Below are 22,251 nucleotides of genomic sequence, written 5' to 3' on the forward strand. Positions count from 1 at the left end.
AGAAAAGGCTGGAACAGTCCCCAGAAGCCCCTTTTCCTCTAGATTCCTCCAATAGGACCCTGACTGAGAGTTTGCTGTGCTCCAGGCACTGTTACCCAGCCATTTGCAGTGGGGTTGTATGGAAACCACATCCCATGTTTGTTGTCTACTCCAGCCAAGGGACTAAAGGGGTGACTCCCAGGCTAGGTGGGATGGGAGGGCAATGCTGGGGGTGCAGGGGAAGACAGGGGAGCATTTGGGCCCCATGATGGCCTCTCGTTCCTCAGCCCATGACTACTGTTTCATGACACCTTTCCAAAGAGACACCCCTCAATTCTCCTAACCCCCTGTCCCCACAGGTACTACTTTCCGTGCCAGCGCTGGCTGGCAGTGGAGGAGGATGATGGCCAGCTGTCCAGGGAGCTGTTGCCAGTGGATGAGTCCTATGTGCTGCCACCAAGCGAGGATGAGGAGGGTGGGGGAGATGACAGCAACCCCCTCGACAACCTGGCCCTGGAGCAGAAAGGTTTCCTAACCTAGAGCTGATTTCTCCCCTCCAGCACCCCTTTCCTCTGTCTCTCCCCAATAGGTCTCCATCTTTCCTTCCCCTGTGGGCTCTGGGCACTTCCTTCCCTGGGAATCTATCTGTTCTCTCATTCCTCCATGGCAAGAATGGGGAGGTGAAGGGAGCGTATTCTCACATGTCTAGCATATGGCTGGGTATAAAGTACATGGCCTAGCATGGAGTTATTGTCAGGAATAGAATGGAATGGAAGGAATGGAATGGAATGGAATAGAATAGAATAGTTATAGCTGACTCTGACTTAGTTTTGTGTCCTCCCCTCCAGGCACATTATAGACTCTCAATATGGATATTTTCGTCAAGGGAAAGAATGAACTTTCAAGAGTTCTATGATGCTTGTGTTCCCTTCCTTGAAACATGCATCCCTAAAACTTCCCAACCTGAAGGAGTCACACCAGGGCTCCTGGCTGTTGAGTCTCTGAACCCCACAGTCACCCCAAGTCTTCCCCAAGCATCCTACAACTTTACTGATTGAGGGTTTTCTGAGTGAGCTGGACGTGGGGTGGGCGGACCTCATCTCTGCCTTCAGGAAGTTTCCAGACTAAAGGCGGCTGCAGAAGAACACATGCTACAAGTAAAGTGATTCATAAAAACAGCCAACACGAGCAGAGAAACATGCTCAGTACATTTTCTTCCTCCTCCCTTCATGGGAGGTGGAATCTACCACTCACTTCTCCACACTCTTCTCCTGGCAGATAAATCTACCACATTCTCAGTGACCATAAAGACCGGGGACAAGAAGAATGCGGGCACCGATGCCAATGTCTTCATCACACTCTTTGGCACTCAAGATGACACTGGTAAGAGAGCAACGCAGGGCCGAGGTTCACCCACGTTCCCCTCCAGGGAGACTGGGAGATTCAGTGCAATTTTCCAAGGAAATACTGGACATGACTCTCCCTCTTTCTCTCTTTTATTTTAAGAAACCATATTTTAAAATTCTCTTTATTATTTTATTTTATTTTATTTTATGAAGAATACTTAACATGCAATCTATTTTCTTACCAAATTTTAAATGTACGATACATGGTCATTGACTATAGGTATGTGGTGTACAGCAGATCTCTAGAGCTTATTAAACTTACTAAACTGAAACTTTATGCCTCTTGGTTATTAAACCCCCATTTCTTCCTATCCCCAGCTCCTGATAACTATCATTTCCGTCTTTGATTTTATGAATTTGATTTTGATACCTCACTTAAATGGAGTCATGCTGTATTCATCCTTTTGTGTCTGGCTAATTTCACTTAGCATAATATCCTCAAGAACGATCCACATTGTTGCATATTGGAGAATCTCCTTTTACAAGGCTGTATAATATTCCATTGTGTGTACATACCATATTTTCTTTATCCATTCATCTGTCAATAGACATTTAGGATTTTTCCCATTCTTAGCTATTGTGAATAGTGCTGCAATGTACACATGAACGCTAATACTTTTCAAGAATCTGATTTCAATTCTTTTGGATATATACCCAGAATTGGGATTGTGGGTTCATATGGTAGTTCTCTTTTTAACTTTTTTAGGAACTTTCGTACTATTATCCATAGCAACTGCATCATTTTTCATTCCCACCAACTGTGTGCAGGGGTTCCAGTTTCTCTACATCCTCACCAACACTTGTTGTCTTTTGGTTTGTTTGGGTTTTTTAAAATTTATTTATTTTTGGCTGCATCAGGTCTTACTTGCAGCACATGGGATCTTTCATTGTGGTGCCCGGGCTTTTTGTTGCAGTGCAAGGGCTTCTCTCTAGTTGTGACACGTGGGCTTTGTAGTTGTGGCACACAGACTTACTTGCCCCGTGGCATGTGGGATCTTAGTTCCTGACCAGAGATGGAACCCACGTCCCCTGCACTGAAAGGCAGATTCTTAACCACTGGACCACCAGGAAAGTCCCCTTTTGTTTTTTTGATAGTAACCATCCTGACAGGTGTGAGATATCTCATTATGGTTTTGATTTGCATTTACTTCATGGTTAGTGACAATGAGCCTTTTTTCTTATACTGTTGGCCATTTTTATGTCTTCTCTGGAGAAATGTCTATTTAAGTCCTTAGCCCATTTTTAACTGGGTTCTTGTTATTGAGTTGTAAGATTACTTTATATATTTTGGTGATTAACCCCTTATAGATATATAGTTTGCAAATATGTTCTCCCATTCTGCTTTTGTTTTTTTGCGGTACGTGGGCCTCTCACTGTTGTGGCCTCTCCTGTTGCGGAGCACAGGCTCTGGATGCGCAGGCTCAGCGGCCATGGCTCACGGGCCCAGCCGCTCTGTGGCATGTGGGATCTTCCTGGACCAGGGCACGAACCCGTGTCCCCTGCATCGGCAGGTGGACTCTCAACCACTGTGCCACCAGGGAAGCTCCTCCCATTCTGTATGTTGCCTTTTCACTCTGTTGTTTCCTTTGCTGTGTAGAAACTTTTTAGTTTAATGTAGTCCCTCTTGTTAATTTTATTTTTTGTTGCTGTGCTTTTGGTGGCATATTCATGAAATCATTGCCAAGACCAATGTCATAAAGTGTTTCTTTTATGCTTTGTTCTAGGAGTTTTACAGTTTCGGTCCTTCTGTTTAAATCTGTAATTCATTTTGAGTTGATTTTTATGTACAGTATGAGATAAGGGTCCAAATTAAGTATTTTACACGTAGACATCCATTTCCACCATTTATTGGAGAGGCTATCCTTTCCTCATTGTGTATTCTTGCATACCTCTGACTCTTGAAAGATTTCATGCAACTAGCCCCAACAGAGAAAGGCAATTCCTTTCTTCTTAAAAATCTCCCTGTGAGATGACTTGTCTGCCCCGGTTGTGAATACCAGTTCTTTTAAAATTCTTCCTAAATCTTACTAAGTCAGGCCTACTGCATTCTGGGGTCAGAGAGCCCCCTGCCCTCTCTTGGTCCTCACTGCTTGCCTCTACCACCTCTACCACCTTTGGAAGCCATGTCAATCATCTTCCCTTCGGTATCCTCTCCCCAAGTAATGGTGCCCAATTCTTTGTCCAGGCCTTTCTGAAAGTTTTTACCATTTCCTGTGCCGTTCCTTGAGGTGTCACTCTGTTTGACTTTCAAAACTGTAGCAAACGGGCTCCTCAGTCCAAACAGAGAGTGATCTCTTCTCTGTGTCTTTTGCCAGCTTTCTCCTTCTGTTCTAAAGGCAGAGGTAGCCCTAACTCTATCTCTACCTCAATAACAACCTGGGAACCAGTGGCTCTTCCCAACCTCCAGTGAGATTCAGCCAGTGGGTTCCATGGTACTCTCCGTATGAGATGCTCAGGGAGTCTTGGGGTCCTTCTGGAGCCTCTGTCAACGCAATCAGAGAAGGTGGAATATAGTGCTGGAGTCAGCCATCCACTTGGACCATATGTCCAGCCATCCTGTCTGAGTTCAGAGAGGAACCAGTCCCTCAAATATGTAGTCATCCCATATTTGCTCAAAACCCTGAGTGTCCAGAGCTCTATGCCAAGAATTGCTGAAGAATGAAGGAGCTTAATCCCTGACTTTGGGGTGCTCTTATTCTAATTCAGCACTGTGGTGATATAGAGCATGGACTCAAGCTTGACTGATTGGTTTAAACTTCTGCTCTACCACTTATTAGCTGTGTGACCTTGGGCAAGTTCCTTAATCTCTCTGTGCTTTAGTTTCCCCCATTTGTAAAATGGAGATTATATTAGTACATGCCTCATAGAGTTGTGTATTTAATGAAATTGAACATGTAAAATATTTGAGACAAAATGACACTCAATAAAACATTTATTATTATTATTATTATTTACTAGGTTAGGTAATGCAGATATAATGAATGAATCAGGCCAAAACTTATAAATGAACGTCCTTGCAATAGTTACTGAGCCATGGTCAATGAAATTGAGGGGCCCTAACAACTGCTTTTATTTGCCAAGGAATTGCTATGTGTTAGGCACATTCTTGAAGACGCAAGTCATCATGTTATTAAATACTCACAACGACTCTATGGGGAAGACCATCCCTTTTGACATTCGAGGAAACCAGTTTCAGGGAATTAAGTAATTTGTCCAAGGCCACCCAGATGCTAAGTGGCAAAACCGGGCATCTAACCAAGGTCTGTCTGACTCTGTGTGCTGAAACCAGTCTGCAATGAGTCTAGATTATCAGAAGACTTCCTACATGAGGTGGGACTTACAGGGTTAAGGAGACTTGAAAGCTGAGGCAGGAGGAGATGGTGATGATCCTGAAACCACCTTAAATTTCAGACTGACACGCAGCCAGAGTCCCAGGACAGATAATGTATGTGAGATGGCTGGTCAGGGGCATTTGAAGCCAACGCTCCTTCTGTCATCCAAATAAGAGTCTCCAGAGAATTCCACATGCCCCATCCCTGCAGGGGAGGCCCTGTTTCACCAGGGAGCGTGGGAGGGTGGCTCTGTCACTGGCTTCCTCCCGGCCATGGAGACACGTGGGGATTGTGAAAGGGGAGCACACATTGACTTAGGGCCCCAGCACTTCCTTCTGATGACCTTGGATAAGGCACTTAATTTCTGGGTGTGTCTCCTTTTCTTTAGATGCAAACTGGAAATAAAAATATATATGTCAAGGGCTTCCTTGGTGGCGCAGTGGTTGAGAGTCCGCCTGCCGATGCAGGGAACACGGGTTCGTGACCCGGTCCGGGAAGATCCCACATGCCGCGGAGCGGCTGGGCCCGTGAGCCATGGCCGCTGGGCCTGCGCGTCCCGAGCCTGTGCTCTGCAACGGGAGAGGCCACAACAGTGAGAGGCCCGCGTACCGCAAAAAAAAAAAAAAAAAAAAAAAAAAAATATATATATATATATATATATATATGTCAAAAGATTATTGTAAAGCTTAATAAAAGGACATACATACACACACAAAATGCCAAAGACCCCAAGTGGATGGTAATTGTACAGTCTAAATTTGATGAAAGTTCAGAAATTTGGTCATTATGAGGAGAGACGAAAAAAGGTGGTCAGACTAGGTTGGGAGGTCTCAGGCCCAGCCAGTCATTTGGGGTCATTTGGTTGGCAGGAATGACCCTCCTGAAATCCTCCAAGACAAACAGTGACAAGTTTGAGAGGGACAGCATCGAAATCTTCACAGTGGAGACCCTGGACCTGGGAGATCTGTGGAAAGTCAGGATCGGCCATGACAACACAGGTCTCTGCCTTCCCTCCCTCTTTTCCTGGCTAAGAACGTGAGGACCATGGTCAGGTCCCCGTGGGTGTCTAGGCAAGAATCTGAGGTAGACTTGGATGTCATCTGCCTTCCATAATGACACAGCTCAGTTCCTCCAGTCTGGTAGAGTCCTGGCTGCACGCAGAGATTCTGGTCAAATTGATCAGGGAGGAGCCAGGACGCTGGTGACTTTTAAAGCTTTCCCCAAAACCGCACTCTGAGAAATTTCAGTGGGCAGCCAGATTTGACAATCCCTGATCATTGGTCCTCAAATTTGAATGTGTATCAGAGCCACATTGGGGGGCTTGTTAAAACACAGATTTCTGGGCCCCACCCACAGCCTTTGGTTGGAGTAGGTCTGGGGTGGGACCCGAGAGTTTATGTTTATCACTGGTAATGCTGAGGCTGCTAGTCCGGGGGCTTCACTTTGAGAACCACTGATGGAGCCAGTTCTTCCCAGAACCCACTGCAGCCAGACAAAAGCTGTGCCCAAGTTTGTTCTCTCTCAGTAAAGCAGACTCATTTTCTTGGTCTTCAAACCATATCTTCTAAGCCTGAGGAAGGAGGCCTTCCTCCTTCCCTCTGGGACTGAGGAACAGGGTCTCTGCCTGGCTTCCATTTCTTTCTTTAAACCTGAGCACTCATTTTCCCAGGGAGGAGCATCGATCCTTCACTAGTTTCCCTTGCCTTCATGCATCGCAAACTGGGAGCCCAGTGTTTCGCCCCGTCACTGGGTGGAACTATGGAGTCCTCGTTAACACAGGCTCTCTCTGGCATCTCTGGGCTCCCTCTTTGGAGCACCTTCCGCCTTGGACAGTGTGCTCGCTTCCCTCCCCTCAGACTCTCTGCCTCCCGTCATCTCCTCCCCATGCTCCTTTGCTCTTGCTAATTTCACTGACAGTAGGCTGGGTGTGACCCACCTTCAGCTGGGTGCAGGGGAATCAGTTCAGTAATGCTGTAAGCAAAAGGGATGGCATGTTCACGGTGGAGCTATAAGCGCCAGCCGTCGAGTAGGGAAGGATGTTTGGAGTCCCTGAAGTTGTTCACAGAAAACCATCTGTGTAGAGGTCCTTGATGAGTTCTGTGTCTCCTTCCCTCCAGGCAAGGCTCCAGGCTGGTTTGTAGACTGGGTAGAGGTGGACGCCCCATCCCTTGGAAGGTGCATGACATTCCCCTGTGGCCGCTGGTTGGCCAAGAGTGAAGACGATGGTGCCATCGTCAGGGACCTCTTCCACGCGGAACTTCAGACAAGGCTGTATACACCATGTAGGAATCTTGCACAGCAAGGCTGGGCCTCCTCCTGCACCCCATTGCTCACCACCCCAACTCAGTCCCGGTCCATCATCCAGTGTTGACCCTTGGCCAGGCACACCTTGGAAATTCCCCTGGCCCTGTGCTGGCTGTGGACAGAGCCCTGGACCCAGGGAAAGGAAATATGGGATGTATTCCACACTGTACCCCAAACTAGCTGGTGACAACAGGCAGAGTGCCTGTGCTTTCAGCCAGTCTGTTGTACTAGCTCTGTGATGGGAGAGGCACGGAGACCCTGGTCTGAGGTGATGGGAGCTTTCTGTGGGCACTAGGCATGACAAAACACCTCCCCTCACCCTGTGGTTGCTAGGCAACCATGTGAAGGTTCAGGTCCCTGGGTAGCAGCTCCCAGTGAAGGGACCATCTGGGGTGGTGGTGCTCGTGAAGAACTTGACCTGCCTGTGTCCTGTTTTCACCTCCCCTCTGACTTTGCCCTCTGTCCCCCACCCTTAGTTGTCCCTTACGAGATCACCCTCTACACCAGTGATGTCTTTGCCGCTGGGACAGACGCAAACATCTTCATCATCATCTATGGCTGCGATGCTGTGTGCACCCAGCAGAAGTACCTATGCACCAACAAGAGGGAGCAGAAGCTGTTCTTTGAGAGGAAGTCCGCCTCCCGCTTCATAATGGAGGTACCTGGGTCTGGCAGGCAGCCGGGGGAGCCAGGACTGGGGGCGGGATGGACCAGAAGACAAAAAGAGCCCTTTGTCCAGAGTCTGACATGTGCCTTCCCTCTGATGCACTGCTGTGAGTGAGGGAGACAGGCAGTTTATCCAACCTCTCTGAGCCTCAGTGCATCTGAATAGCCAGGAGGACAGTGAACCTGCCCTTCCAGGACTAGTGTCTGAATCAAAGGCGATCATGAGTGCATGGGGCTTAGGGAGCTAGAAGCACAATTCCAGTTCCATTGGGGCCATCTCCAGTGCTACCAACAACAGACACCCGTGGAGAGAGCCGGCTTCCAGGCTTCCTCGTCATACAATTGTCTCCCGTTCGTCTGCTAAGCTACGGCCAATCCTCTCATATACAAAAGAGCATCCGTATATTCCTCGGCTCCCCCTCAACTCTGGCCTGAGAGTCGTTCGACGGTTACTGTGGATGTATGTCACCACATCCACACCTTGGTATTCTCTGCACTCAGTCCCGTACCTCCCTGTGCACTCCACCGCGTGCCAGGTGGGGTGGGAGAGACAAGGGAAGAAGAGGACCCAGACTATGCCTGCAAGGGGCTTGCAGTCCAGCTGGGGAACTCCAGATCTCACACGAGGCTAATGAGAGAGTCTGGCGATCATCATAGTAACTGATCCTGGGGGTAGGAATGAGGCACAGAGTTTAGTAGCTTACATGAAATCACACGACCAAAGCATAGTGGAAGCAGGATTCAAAGCCAAGAGGACTGGCTCGCAATATGTGCTCTTAGCCGCTGTAGTAGACTAGTCCATGGTGATGAGGGCAAACAGCAGGGCTGGCTGAGACTGCTATAGGTGCTCGGAGATGGGAGAGGGCTCCCTGGAAGTGGTGGTTTTGAGCTGGACCTGAAAGTGGACATAAGCGGGAACAGGGAGGGAAGGCATTCCTAGCGAGGGGAACATCACGGCCAGAGGTGGAAGTCAACACAGCAAGTGGCTTGAGGTTTGGCCAGAGGGGACAGGAGGAGAGTGATGCAACTTGGGTAGAGGACGAGATGGAGCAGGACCTAAAGGGGATGACTCTGCAGGACGAGAGATGGGCGCCAGGTAGTGGGGACCTTTTCAGATGTGCCCCTTACTTTCTGGTGGGAAACAAAGTCCAGAGCCCCTTCCTTCTTCCTCGGGCTGTGTCTGCCCTGGGGGACTCCCTTTCCCCTCCCCACCTTCTCTGGGAGCAGTCAGCACTTCTGGGAAGTTTGCCACCTTGGTGGAGTTTTGTTTGTTTTTTGCAGTACGCGGGCCTCTCACTGCCGTGGCCTCTCCCGTTGCGGAGCACAGGCTCCGGACGCGCAGGCTCGGCAGCCATGGCTCACGGGCCCAGCCGCTCCGCGGCATGTGGGATCCTCCCGGACCGGGGCACGAACCCATGTCCCCCACATCAGCAGGCGGACTCTCAACCACTGCGCCGCCTTGGTGGAGTTTTTTAACAAGGAAAATTCAAGGGTGATTCATCTACGCACACAGAGCAACACTTCACCCACCCGAGATGTCAAGGCGTGTGCGTCATGCAAGCCTGATGCCGTCAGGGGCCCGAGCTGTGATTACACCTCAGCATGGCTTCTGGGGAGTTTTATTAATGAAGTCCGCCTAATGGGCAGCTATAAGTTGCCAGCAATTTGTTGCTATCTTATTTCTTTTCAAATCTATCTGGGAGCTGCATGTATGAGAGCTTAGGAACAAATGAGATCGCTTTGTGTCCCTGTCTCTCCATTTCTCTTTTCCAGTTGATCTTCAGATAAGAGGTGGAGCACTGGGTTGCGAGCCCATAACCCTGCGTTCTGGTTCTGCTCAGCCTCTAACTCATGAGCAAGCCCCACCCTCTCTCCGTGGCCTCGTCCTCAGACACACGGATCGGCTGGGAAAATAACAATAGCTCATAATTACTGAGCACTTCCCACGTGCCAACCTTGTCCTCAGCACTTGGTGTCCCAAGTCACCATTCCAAGAGTTAGGCTGGCAAACGATCCCATTCGCCAGCTGCCTGGCAGCTCAGCGTCCTTGAGTGCAGGTTCTGTGAGCCACGATCTCACCCGTAGCTTCCTGTTTCTCCTGTTGCCAAAGGATAAGGCCCTGTGAAATCACTGGTCTCCGTTTAATGATTCAGAAAGCCCGGGGACTCGTGGGGGACACCACTTCTCTGATGATGCATGGGTGAGCTGGCCAGCGGGGAGTTGAAGCGGAGCTGCCGGGCAGCAGAAGCAATGACAGTTATAGCATCTTGTTAACTCAGGGCGTCTCCAGCAATGTGGCGCCATATTGGTCACTTGGAAGGAGAGAATCACTGACAAGAAGAAGCACGTCTGCGATCTTAGATGTAGGAGTGACCTCGAAGGGTTGCTCTGCCCATGCCTCTGCCTTCAGCTGAGCAATCTTCCTATTTGATAGATGAGGCAGTTGAGACCTGGAAGGTCAAGTGCCTTGTCTAGATCACACAGCTCGTAGGGCTGCAACTGGGAAGGATGGACGTGGGGTGGGAATAGGGGGAGGTTTCTCAAGCAGTGCTGATGGGCCTTCCCATGGCTGCTGACTGTGGGCGTGTGTGTGTGGAGGGTATGCAGCGGTGGGAGCTGTTCTAGTTCCTTCCCAGGCCACATCTGTCTAGAGTTATAGAGGCTTTGCATTTGATGAATGACTCAATCACTCATTCAGATGCCATTCACTCATCGGGAGCTCTCATCCATCCTGGAGCCGTCTCTTTGTAGCACTGAGACCTTGATGGAGCAGGCCAGGCAGGTAGCTTTGCACAGTTGCTACCAGGAAACTCAAGTCTGCACACCCTCTTTAACCCCCAACTGCCAAAGCAAAAGGCCTGAATTCCGTGGACCAACCATGAGCCAGAGCACCTGGGTATAACCATATTTCCCTACCCTCTTTTCCCTTTACCCCGACTTCCTTGTTTATATCCACCTGTGATTGCTCAGATCCCCATAGGGCTGAGGCAAGGTGTGAACTGATACATACAGCACCGTTTCAGAAGAGAATATGACACATGAGAACTGGGAGAGGCCCTGGAGTGGGACCTGGTGGGATGATGGAGGGCAGCCTGGCAGAGAGAGAGAGCCGGGGAGACAGGTGCCAGCTGAGTGGCTGCCTTGCCTTGTGTCTGGCCACCTCCCTGCTTCCTTAGAGGGCTCCGAGGGAAGAATCTGGGGATCAGTCACTCCTGACTGAGTTCCTCCCTTGCACCTTATGCCCATAGGCTCCAGGCAGGAGAGACGGGAGATCATAGCTCCTGAATTTCAGGGACTCACTGTGGCACGCACGTAATCAGCTTTTTCATTCAAGGGGATGTTCATACATACCTTGGTGGTTAAGGTTCAGCACTGCATGTGAGAGAACCCAGCTGACTTTGTCATACCCATTTTTCAAATGAGGAAACAATCATTCTTTCATCCTTCCAGCCAGTAGTTATTGAGAATCTAGGTTCTGGGCTTTGGGGATGCAGTGATGAGCAAAACAGATGTGATGCCTACCCTTGTGGCTTTCAGTTGTAGAGAAGAAGGTATCACACCTTCTTTATCACACAGGTAAATGCGAACTTCTGAGAACTGCTGTGGGGGGTGGTTATGGGGTGCTGTCAGACCCTAACCTGAAGAGATTTGACTTTCTTAAGGTGGTCAAGGGGGTTCCCTGAAGAAGTGATCCTTGAGCTGAGACCTGAATGATGAGGTTGAACAAACACTGGTTTAGGTAAAGAAGAGAAAAGGGAAGGGGCAGGGGGAGCATGTGCAAAGGCCCTGTGACAAGAGAATGTAGAGTTTGAGGGACTGGAATTTGAGAGCTATAGAAGAGGAGTGGCTGGAGATGAAGGGGGCTCTTGGGGGCCAAGGAGAAGGTAAGGGTGGTAAGAGAGGGCATGGGCAGAACTAGAACTCATCTTCTGATACCCCCCAGTCAGTTCTTAAGCCACTGCTAGAAGACAAGGAGCTGGGCTCCACCATGAAAAGGGGGGGGGGGCAGCCTCCCAGAGCTTGAGTGAACTGAGTTCTGAAGTCTAGGCTGATGTTAAGCTTTGGGGGAGGAAGGGAGGGATGAGCAGGGCATATGTAGGGGAGGGAGGGGGCTGGCTTGACTGGACAGGAGGGAACATACTGGGAGAAAGTGACCCCAGGAAGTTCAAAGGGACTCAAGGGTGGATGCCCTGGGGAGGCAGGGTTTTGCTGAAGTTGTACTTTCCAGGACCTTTCAGCCAACATCTGGTACATTTTCTCCTTTCCAAAGTTAGAAGACGTGGGAGAAATCATTGAAAAAATTCGGATTGGCCATGATAATACGGGCATAAATCCTGGTTGGCACTGCTCCCACGTGGACATCCGCAGGATCCTCCCAGATAAAGATGTGAGTTTCTGACTGATCTGTCCTGCTGTTTCTTTTGTCCCTTTTCGGAAGAGATTAAGGACAGATTCTTTGTGAGAAATGGTAGCCTTTTTAAGTTGAGATAAAATCATCTAAGGAAAATTCAGCCAGTTCACTCCGAGTGCAGGAACTAACTCAGGTCCAAGGCAGAATCTTTTAGAACCTGGCTTATGGGTCAAGGAGGAGGGTCTGGGCAACCATGTCTCTGCTCCCCACCCCCAAAGCCATACTACCAGTGAGTGACCAAGTGTGCCCTTCCTGCAACTCAAGGTCAACTCAGAGAAAGAAACCCACCTAACCAACTTGGAAAACATTCCAAAACCACGAAATTCTAAACCTAGGAAGCAGCTGTCAGTCATGGCTGTGGTATGAGCTGGGAGCTGGGAGCAGTTTAAAAAAAACAGAGCTTCCTCCCCTTTCCTGCTGAGTCTGAGTCTCTGGGATGGGGTTCAGATATCTATTTTTAAGTGACTCAGGGAACTCCACCTTCAAGAGCCTACCCCTGACATGGTGTGGAAAGTGCTTTAAGTAAGACTGGATCTGCCGGAATTGGGGCAGGCCGAGTGGGGGTGGGGCTCCTCTGTGGCTTTTGTATTATCAGTAGGGCTCCATCACCCCTGTCCTTGGTTGGTCCCCATGAGTGTTGACACGGTGACGAATGACTGAAGTTGGCAGTTTCCACACTAAGGGCTCAGTTTCCTCCTTCCTCCTCATCCCAGGGCACAGAGACCTTGACCTTCCCTTGTGATCGATGGCTTGCCACCTCAGAGGACGACAAGAAGACCATACGAGAACTGGTCCCTTATGATATCTTCACTGAGAAATACATGAAAGATGGGTCTTTAAGGCAAGTCTACAAGGAAGTGGAAGAGCCTCTGGACAGTAAGTGTGGTGTGATCGCCCTCAACACTGTCAGCAGAGCCCTCCCTTGTAGGGCGCCTGCCCTGTGCTGGGCGGAGCCTTTGCACCCAGGAGGTAGAGTCTATAATTATCTTCACTCCATAGAGAGGGCAACTGAGGCTCACAGAGGTTACGTAACCTGCCGAAGTTCACTCAGCTAATAAATGGCAGGGCTATTCTTCAAAGGTACTCAGCTATCTCACTCCGAGGTTTGTGTGCAAATCCTTTCCCGGTCTGACAGTGTGATCATACATCCAAATGTGTGCCCTCCTGTGCCTGGACTGTACTGGTCCTTGTTCTCTCCCTTGCTTAGTTAATTTGGCTACTAATCTGCAGGGCTTGGTCCTCTCTGCTCTTGCTGGATCCAGCTGTCCCAACCGAGTATGAATCAAATAGCATCCTGGCTTTGTACAGAACTGGAGCTGCGGTGTGTTTGTTCTCAGGGGCTAGGTGCAGCTTCAGTGTCCAAGGTCATGGGTTTCTTTTCTGTATGCACCAGTTTGCTTGTTCTCATTGATGAGGTTTTTTCTGCCTGAATTGCCCCAGCCTGACCACACACTTCTTGCTCTCATTCCTTTGCTTTTGAACTACCATTTTCTGGTTCTCTTCTTACCTCTCTGGCCGGCCCCTGAGTGCCGTTCTCCCTTCTCTTGCTGGGTGGTGTTGCTCCAGGCTCAGCCCTCAGCCTCAGCTGAGCCTCTGCTATAGCTCTCACATTTCCTGTAGTCTGAGTTGCCATTTGCTTCAGAGAGAAAAACAAGTGTTTCCTCAATAGCATGCCTTTCCCTACCCGTATCCCTTTCTCCAAATTTGCTTTGCTATTGAATCTGGTGGATAATTCCCTTTTCTCCTTGGATCCCAGAGGATGCCCAGGAAAGCTGGCCCGGTGGCACACTTGGCTGTTCTGTATTAATCACATGCCACAAACCCTCTCTGTGCTGGGTGGTGTTTCTAGGGAAACATCTTTCCACGGAGAGCTGTGTGGCCTTGGTGGGATAGGGAGGGAGGAAGATCCAGGAATAGTAGGATTTGACTGCATGACCACATTGCTCAGCACCCGGACGCTGAATCAGTTTTCCTAATTCCCAAGGACTGGAGAGAGTGGCGGGGGTTCGGGGGTGGGGAGAAAGGGGCAGGAAGGCCATTTAATCGCAGCCCTGGGGACACAGCACCCCACTCTGGGATGAGGGCTCCTAGAAGAGGTCCCGCCCAGGTGTGAAGCAGGGCTGAGCGCACAGCCAGCAAATGGATGGGGAGAGAAAATGAGGGGGGTGGGGACAGTCGACTGTCGTGTCTAAACCGTGGCAAGATTCCTAATGTTACCTCATGTCAGTATTAGCCAGACAGGCGTGGGAGATGTTGACTCTTTTCGACACGAGAGGATTTGTTTAATGCGCACGTGAAATGCTGGCCAGATTCTGAGCTGAGCCGAGCAAGGTGGGGGTGCTGGTTCCTGTCCTTGAGGGGAGAGGCCTGTGAGAGCAGTGCACCAAGGAGGTTTAGCCAGCACAGTGCTGGGTGGGGTGGCAGAGAAGGGAGGGTGGGAAAGGGGACGTAGGGAGGGGGCAGAGTTCAGGATTGGATGTGAGTTTGTGCTCTGTGGTCTAGTCAAGGTGGACATGGGGGTGTGGGTCCAGAGCACAGGAGGGAACTGGGCTGGAGATGCAGCAGCGGGGAACTCACAGACGTCAACACCCGGAGCATGCCGGGTAAGAGGACTGTCCTGGGAGATGTGGGCATCCGAGGGTAGGCAGACGATCAGGAACCTATAAAGCTGCTCAGGGAACAGCCAGAGAGGCAGAAGGAGAGCAGGAAAGAATAATGCTGTGGAATCCAAGGGAAAATGAGGGTAATAATAGGAACCGTGTTCTGGGCATGAGCGTGTTCCATACCAACCGGTAAGAGCAGCTCACGTCACCTTACTCTCCTACATTTAATTACATGTGGTTTTGAGCCCACTTGCAAGGGTTGGTAAGAAAGTCCATCTCAGTCACTGCAAGGAGGGGGCATCCCCTTTTCTAGGGTCTTATAAAAATCCTGAGGCTCACATCAGGGGCCTGGCCCTTAGTCTAGGTGGGAACAACCTACACCTGTGGTCTCCTGCCACTCAGTGACACTGCTGCTGCTTGCTCCCCGCCGACATGCAGGTTTCGTCTCTCTGGATGGCCAGCAATGCTTCTCCATGGACCCTGGCTTTGTCAAAAGACCCTCTCTCTCTCTCTTTTTTTTTTAATAAATTTATTTATTTTTGGTTGCTTTGGGTCTTTGTTGCTGCGTGCAGACTTTCTTTAGTTGCGGTGAGCGGGGGCTACTCTTCATTGCAGCGTGCAGGCTTCTCATTGTGGTGCGCAGGCTTCTCATTGCGGTGGCTTGTCTTTGTTGCGGTGCACGGGCTCTGGGCACGCGGGCTTCAGTAGTTGTGGCTCGCAGGCTGTAGAGCGCAGGCTCAGTAGTTGTGGTGCACAGGGTTAGTTGCTCCACGGCATGTGGGATCTTCCCGGACCAGGGCTCAAACCCGTGTCCCCTGCATTGACAGGCGGATTCTTAACCACTGTGCCACCAGGGAAGCCCCAAAGACCCTCTCTTCAGTCTGGAGGCCTCCTTGCTTCAAGTCCCCAGATAAGCCAGGCAGCTGTCTCCTTATTGGGCCCCTTTGTGCAGGTGAGGATTTCCTACCACCCATAGGGACTCTCTAACCCTCACCTGCTCCCAGGCTGGGGAAACTGACCTTCTTCCCAGTTGGACCATTTCCGCCTTCACCTCAAAGCCACAACTTTCCTCCTTCCCCTTGGGGATAATCCAGCTAAGTCCCTTCTTCCCTGGCCTGAAACTCCAAAGCCCCGAGGATAAAGGAATATGGAGAGGAGACAAAGAATCTCAGCCTTCCTAAAACCAAAGCCTTGCCTTTCCCTCCTGGGGTGCGGATTGGGAAAGGGGCTACTTTGTTCTTCCCTGATGAGTGTATAGCAGCAAAACAAAAACAAGACAGTGTTTAGTTTCATTTTCCTGAATAACTTTTAATAACTGTCACACCAGTATTTATCGAGCCCTTTCCAAAGGCCATAGGAGATAAAGGAGTGGATGGCAGTGACTGTGGCTTTGGTGAGGGGGGTTTCCCTGGAGTGCTGGGGGCAGGCTGGTTGAAGAGTAAATGAAAATACGAAAGACACTGAGGGGAAGCTATTCTTTCAAAAAGATTTGATTTTTTCCATAAACCGTTTAGAAGGATCTGGCACTGATACCGGTCACCCTCACATGGGAAGGCACCTTACTGTCAGTGTGTCACGGTAGATAGATTTAGTGACCACGGTGTGCATGTGTGTCAGGCAGTTTCCTGAGTCTTTCCCCCGGAAGCTGTAAGCAGCTGGAGGGGTGGATGGTTTGAGGGGGCTGGAAAAGTCTCTTGGAGGTAAACTTCCCACTGGTGAAGCCACTCCGACCTGTAGCAGAATGTGCGTAACAGACAAAAGGAGGACACTCAGTTCTCCTGGAGTCCCGGGCCACAAGCTGAATACCGCCTACAAATCCAGTTCCCCCAAACCTAAACAATGCCATCCCTTTCTTCCCTTTGTCTGTCCGGCTGCCCACCCAGTTGTGCTGTACTCGGTGCAGATCTTCACAGGAAACGTTCCCGGGGCAGGGACGGACGCCAAGGTCTACATCACCATCTATGGAGACCTCGGGGACACGGGAGAGCGGTACCTCGGCAAGTCAGAGAACCGCACCAACAAATTCGAGAGAGGAACGGTAGGCGGAGCCCGCCGAGTTACCCCGCCCCTCTCCTCCCTGTCGCGTTATCATTATGGGGGGTGGCGATGAAAGGGGCCAGCCCTTCTTGTCTTGGAACTTTGCGGGATGTCATGCACCCTTATGTGGGCATTTGCCCCCCACAGAGTCTGCTCCCCTTCTCTCAGCCTACGCAGGGTCCTGCATGTGGAGTAGGGGTGGGGCTTGAGCAAGTGGAGTAGGGGTGGGGCTTTGAGGACTGGGTTGTCTTCAAAGAATCCAGCTCACTGCAGTGGGTCACGAGCATGGAGTGGTGAGCGCCTGCGGAGTGGTGAGCGCCTGCAGAGTGGCGGTGTTGCCCGGACAGCAGCTTGAACTAGGGGTCTGGAGGCCTCGTTCTGCCATCCACTCCTTACGTGGCTGAGCATCTCTGGCCTCAGTTTCCTCATCTGTGAAATAAGGAGGCTGATGTGAATCAGCTAAACTGTTGTGCAGAGTCCTGGGCAGCACCGAGGCTGGGCAGCACGGGAGCCACAGAAGGGTAGGGGCAGCAGACGGGCAGCCACTCCTCCCGCACGGGTCCACTCTGACCTGGCCTATCTATTGGAGGGCCAAGAAAGCCCTCTATTAAGCAAGGGTCTCTGTGGCTACGGAAAAGCCTTGAAAACCACCCCACTGGATGGTGTCCAAGGCCCTGCCAGCTCTGACCTAACAGTGGTTTTACAAAAAAGAAGATATCCGACCAAACTTGCCTTCCCACCAGCTTGGCCTCCCTCTCCCCGCCAGAGATCCCCTCTCTGGAAGGTGCCCCTGCCGCCTTCCCCATTCACTGTCCCTCGGCCTCTCTTCCCCCTCCGTTCACCGAAATCTGCCGAAACCCCCAGACCAGGCTACAGCTGTGGGGATGAAAGCAAGGTGATTGGCTCTAACTGAGTCTGCAGCCCTCCCTGTGGCCGAGTGCCTGGGGAGATTCCCGCATCAACCAGTGGGTGTTTATCAGGGGTCTCCTTAAGCCCGACCCCCAGCCAGGCATGACCTTTAGTGCTGAAACATTCGCAACTTGGTGAGGAGGAAAGTAGCTCTGGGCCAAGAAAAGCAGGTGTCACTAAGCAGGTCTGCAGCTGGTGGGTAACCCCAGGAGCCAGACCCCCTGGAAGGAGCCCCAGCCTGACCTCGAGGTCTGGGAGGAGTCAGGCCCCAGGGCTGCCTTTGCTCTATCATCCAAATATGACCCCATTACCTTTAGCTTTGGTTTACTGCTTCTGGAATGGGAATAGCTACTTAGACGCCTGAACTGAAAAACTGAACAAGAGCGCTTTGTATCAGGGAGAAAAAATTTATAACACACACACAATATAGTTGTTTGCCACACTTACAAGGTAGCTAATTGGAGGTCTATTCATTTTGGAAAAATAGAATAACAAGGAGGTCAAGTGACTCATGTGGTGTGCCTGACTCTGAAGTAGGGACGTTATTATCAGGCTGACTCACATATGCTGCTCTGGCACGTGGCCATGCCATGCGGCGCAGGCGTGCCCAGACCTGCGGCTGGGGCCAGATCACATGCGTTCAGCTCCTGTCTCTGACACTGACTAGCTGTGTGATCCTGGGCAAGTTCGCTAGCATCTCTGTGCCTCAGTTTCCTCCACCATAAAATAAGTTCACTGAATTAAAACATGTGAAGTGCCTAGAACCATGCCTGGCATGAAGCTAGCTCCTTGTTAGTGCTGGCTGTTGTTGAGGCTTGGGAGAGCCCACCTTCCCTGTAGTTCATCACAGTGCCTGGAAAATGCACCATCAGACAGCAGCGTGCGCCATACGGATGACAGGTCGCTCGTTCGTGGCTAAATCCACAGGGCCTAGCAGAGTAGGCGCATAAATATTTTTTGAGTGAATAAATGAATGAAGGTATAAATGAAGGTGATGCAATCCATTCTCCTCTGTATTTAGATTCAGATTTTTTTCTCTCTTAGCAATTATGACATCACAAGAAAAGTCTCTGCCTCATCCCTTTCTCTTCCTTCCCTCCTGTGTTGATGTCCCACTGGGGGAGCTGCAGCTACTTCTGGCTCAGTCACTGATGAGTTAGGACTTTAAGTTCACTGCTGAGCATCTAAAAGCTTCCACTTCTCTACTTATTTGCTCCAGAATCTAGGAGTCACCTGGACACCCCTCTCCCTATCAGCACTCCCTTCCCACCCATATCCAATCAATCTTGGAGAGTCGTGGAGAGGATCTCTTCTAAATAACTCTCAGATCAGCCCGGTCAACTTTGTCACCACTCAGCCCTTCCTTATTGCACCTTGCTTAGTGAGCCAGTCTCGTCTCCCTGCTCCAGGCCCCTGAAATCCAATCCATCCTCCAGCTGTCCCCAATTAACCCTTCCAAAGGTGGCCGAGTCACTCCCTCACTTCAACCTGTCAAGCTCCCCACTGATCCCAGATCTGGTCTGAGCCTTTCATGGGATTCACAAACCTTCACTGCCTGCCTAGCCAGCCTGCATAGAATGTCCCCCTGGGCCCCAGTTTCCAGAATGCTCCACACTTTCTCCTGTCTCCACTTTTTTCCAAGCCTTTTCTCTGCATCTGTGCACATACGCACATAGGAAATACAGAGTGCTGCTCTGTGGTTTTGACTTTTTACATAAAAGGCATCATCATATATGCGTGCTTTTTGCATGCAACGGAGTATCTTCGAAATCTGTGTCAGGAGAGTCAAACACAGATGTTGTCATCTTGTTCTTTGTAACCACTGCACGCATAACATTCCACACACGACATTGCCATGGTTATTTACCATTCCCTAAGCACTGTGGACACCGAGGTGGGTCCCAATTTTCCACTGTAAAAAGATATCCTGCAATAAGCATCCTTGTGCACGTATGAAGGTGTCCCCCCAGGACAAAAGTGGAATTGCTGTGTCGTAAGGTGTACCCATTTTTGCTCTAATGGACTCAGCCACTTGCCAGTGCCCCAAGGCCTGCACAGGCCCACAGCCGCCATCAGCATCACACCATCCACCCGCACTTTCCTCAGCCCCCAGCCTGCCCTGCCCTGGCTGCCTAGAAGGCCCAGCCCCCCAACTTCAGCCTAATGCCTCCACCTGGCAAGTCTTGCCAGCCCTGCCCCTAGTCCTCACGCAGGTGGTTGTTCCCACCACCTGGGCTGTCCTGAGGAGGAGCCCAGGGTGTCCTATCATCCCTGGGTTCCCAGCACTCAGCACAGGGACTTAGCATATCTTTCAGAAGGGAAGTGGGTGTCATTCAGGGTCACCTCTCCCTCTTCCCCCTCCCCAGGCTCCTGCTGGCTGTGTTTTGACCCCACTTCTAGAACTCCACATCTCACTGAGCAATCCTAAAAGAATGCAAGCACCCAAGAGTGCAATGTCACATCACTAAAGATATAATCAGGGACACAGAGAGGGGCCAGTGTCACACCCCCTGACAAAATCCCTCATGAACCCACAGTCCAGGTGATATGCCCTGTGCTCTCCCCAGCCTGGCCCCCGCCACAGCCTCTCCCCTCTCTGCCTGCACTCCTGCAGCCTGACCTGGCTCCTCCAGCTGCCAGCTTCCCCTGGGAATTTCAAGCCCCCTCTCATTATTCAGAAAGATTTCACCTCTTCCATAGCTCTTACCGTCCAGCCTCCCACCTGACCTCAAGCCAATACTCAGCATAACTAAGGATGTCCAGGTACCAGGCTGAGCACCCCACTCACACAGCTCGTCAGGGTCCATATTCCAAACACCCACAGGGCTTATCCCAAGAGGAGCCGGACTGCAAAACGGGGCCATTGTGGAAGCGAGGCCTTGGAATACCAAATTCTCTGCGTTAGGGATTTGGGCCTGGAAGGCTCCTGGCTAGAAAGGGTCTGTTCAGCCCAACAGTTGAGGGGGATGGAAGGTACTGGATGGATGGGGTTGGAGTGGGTGGAGGTGGGGAGTGCCCCGCCACCCAAGTCCACACATCTGGACTCCCCAGGCCGACACCTTCATCATCGAGGCTGCTGACCTGGGTGTCATCTACAAGATCAAGCTCCGCCACGACAACACCAAATTGTGTGCAGACTGGTACGTGGAGAAGGTGGAGATCTGGAACGACACCAACGAGGACGAGTTCCTGTTCCTGTGCGGGCGCTGGCTGTCCCTGAAGAAGGAGGACGGGCGGCTCGAGAGGCTCTTTTATGAGAAGGTGCGTGAAAGGCAGCCGGGGGGCTTGGTTCAGCCATGGCCTGTTATCCTCATACCTGGGGTGGCTCAGTGGAACACAGGGTGCCAGAGGTGTAACGGGCCTGGGCTGTGCTCCTCCGGACAGGAGTACACTGGGGACCGGAGCAGCAACTGCAGCAGCCCCGCTGACTTCTGGGAGATCACCCTGAGCTCCAAGATGGCCGATATCGACATCGCCACAGTGACAGGGCCCATGGCTGACTACGTTCAGGAAGGCCCAGGTAAGTCAAGCAGAGAACTCATCAGAGGAGGAGCAGGCACATGGATGTGTTTCAACTGTTCTTGGACAGGCCATGTGTTGACCCCACCATCATTTGACCTACGTTTAACACTTTGTAATTTGCACACGGTTTCCTCACATGTTGTCTATTTCCATCCCCACAATAGCCCTGTGAACTGAGAGATGTTGACCTAAAACAAATAGATTGCCAGTCATTTCTCCAGTGAAAATGGGTTTATTCAGGATCAGCAGAGAATTGCAGCTTGGAATCTGCAACCAGGGCAAGCTACGTGCAATTCCCCATAGAACAACGGGAGAAGAACTCTTTTATAGAGGAGAAAATGAAGTTGGGAAGGCTGTAGTAAATGAAGAGTCCATGGCTGTTCACTGGCTGAGTTGTTGCCAGGAGAGAAGAGGAGTCTTTCTTCTTCCTGTTGGGCTCTGCCTGTTGTCACAAGGCATGAGCGCTCCCCCTTCTGGTCTCCTGACTCTATGTAATTGAGGTTTCTATTTATTAATTTTTTATATTTTCTCCTCTTGATCAAGACCTTTCTATGAAATTATCGCTGATCAAGAGTCAGGTCTTCTGGTTTCATCAGCTTTTTGTCCCTTAACGTCAGGAAGGGCCTTTCCTGGGTATAGTGTCCCATGTTGGAGAGAAAGTGCACAGATTGGAATCGTAATGAGATCACATTTGAGTAACAAGGAGGGGTAGGAGAGAGACCTCTCGAGCATTGTTTTAATCTGAAGTCTATGTTACAAAGATAATAGACTCTGGAGATTATCTGAAGTGTTATGTCATCATCAAGGTTTGGAAAGAAACTTCTGACAGACCTGATCTGGATATCTTGGGAAAGTTGTCTCATCAAATATTGTATGCTTCAATTCCAGGAGATATTTACTTTCATGTCACTAGATGATGTGCAAGTCCAATCAGGATTTGGAAGCCTTCTTTGTCACATGAATCCAAGAGTCTATTCCCGGGAGTTTGGCAGCGCAAGTGTTGGTTAGCAGTACTTGATAGGGGCCTCTCCAGAAAGACTGAAGATAGTCTTTCTGGAGATATCTCTTCCAATAGACAAACT

At 50.5% G+C, this 22,251-nt stretch overlaps 1 protein-coding gene across 2 annotated transcripts in view; it reads left to right on the forward strand.

Annotated features, from left to right (window-relative positions):
* Positions 1 to 22,251, forward strand: part of LOXHD1 (lipoxygenase homology PLAT domains 1) — a 198,858-nt gene that overhangs the window by 114,171 nt on the left and 62,436 nt on the right. For both annotated transcript variants that reach the window (XM_065889869.1, XM_065889870.1), the window contains exons 22-31: positions 339 to 505; positions 1,258 to 1,362; positions 5,587 to 5,715; positions 6,835 to 6,999; positions 7,498 to 7,679; positions 11,958 to 12,074; positions 12,812 to 12,974; positions 16,585 to 16,739; positions 20,699 to 20,908; positions 21,032 to 21,167. In XM_065889869.1, the coding sequence (XP_065745941.1) occupies positions 339 to 505; positions 1,258 to 1,362; positions 5,587 to 5,715; positions 6,835 to 6,999; positions 7,498 to 7,679; positions 11,958 to 12,074; positions 12,812 to 12,974; positions 16,585 to 16,739; positions 20,699 to 20,908; positions 21,032 to 21,167 (1,529 nt within the window). The remainder of the gene's footprint in view (positions 1 to 338; positions 506 to 1,257; positions 1,363 to 5,586; positions 5,716 to 6,834; positions 7,000 to 7,497; positions 7,680 to 11,957; positions 12,075 to 12,811; positions 12,975 to 16,584; positions 16,740 to 20,698; positions 20,909 to 21,031; positions 21,168 to 22,251) is intronic.

This window comes from Phocoena phocoena, chromosome 13, assembly GCF_963924675.1.
Source record: "Phocoena phocoena chromosome 13, mPhoPho1.1, whole genome shotgun sequence".
Taxonomy (NCBI): domain Eukaryota; kingdom Metazoa; phylum Chordata; class Mammalia; order Artiodactyla; family Phocoenidae; genus Phocoena; species Phocoena phocoena.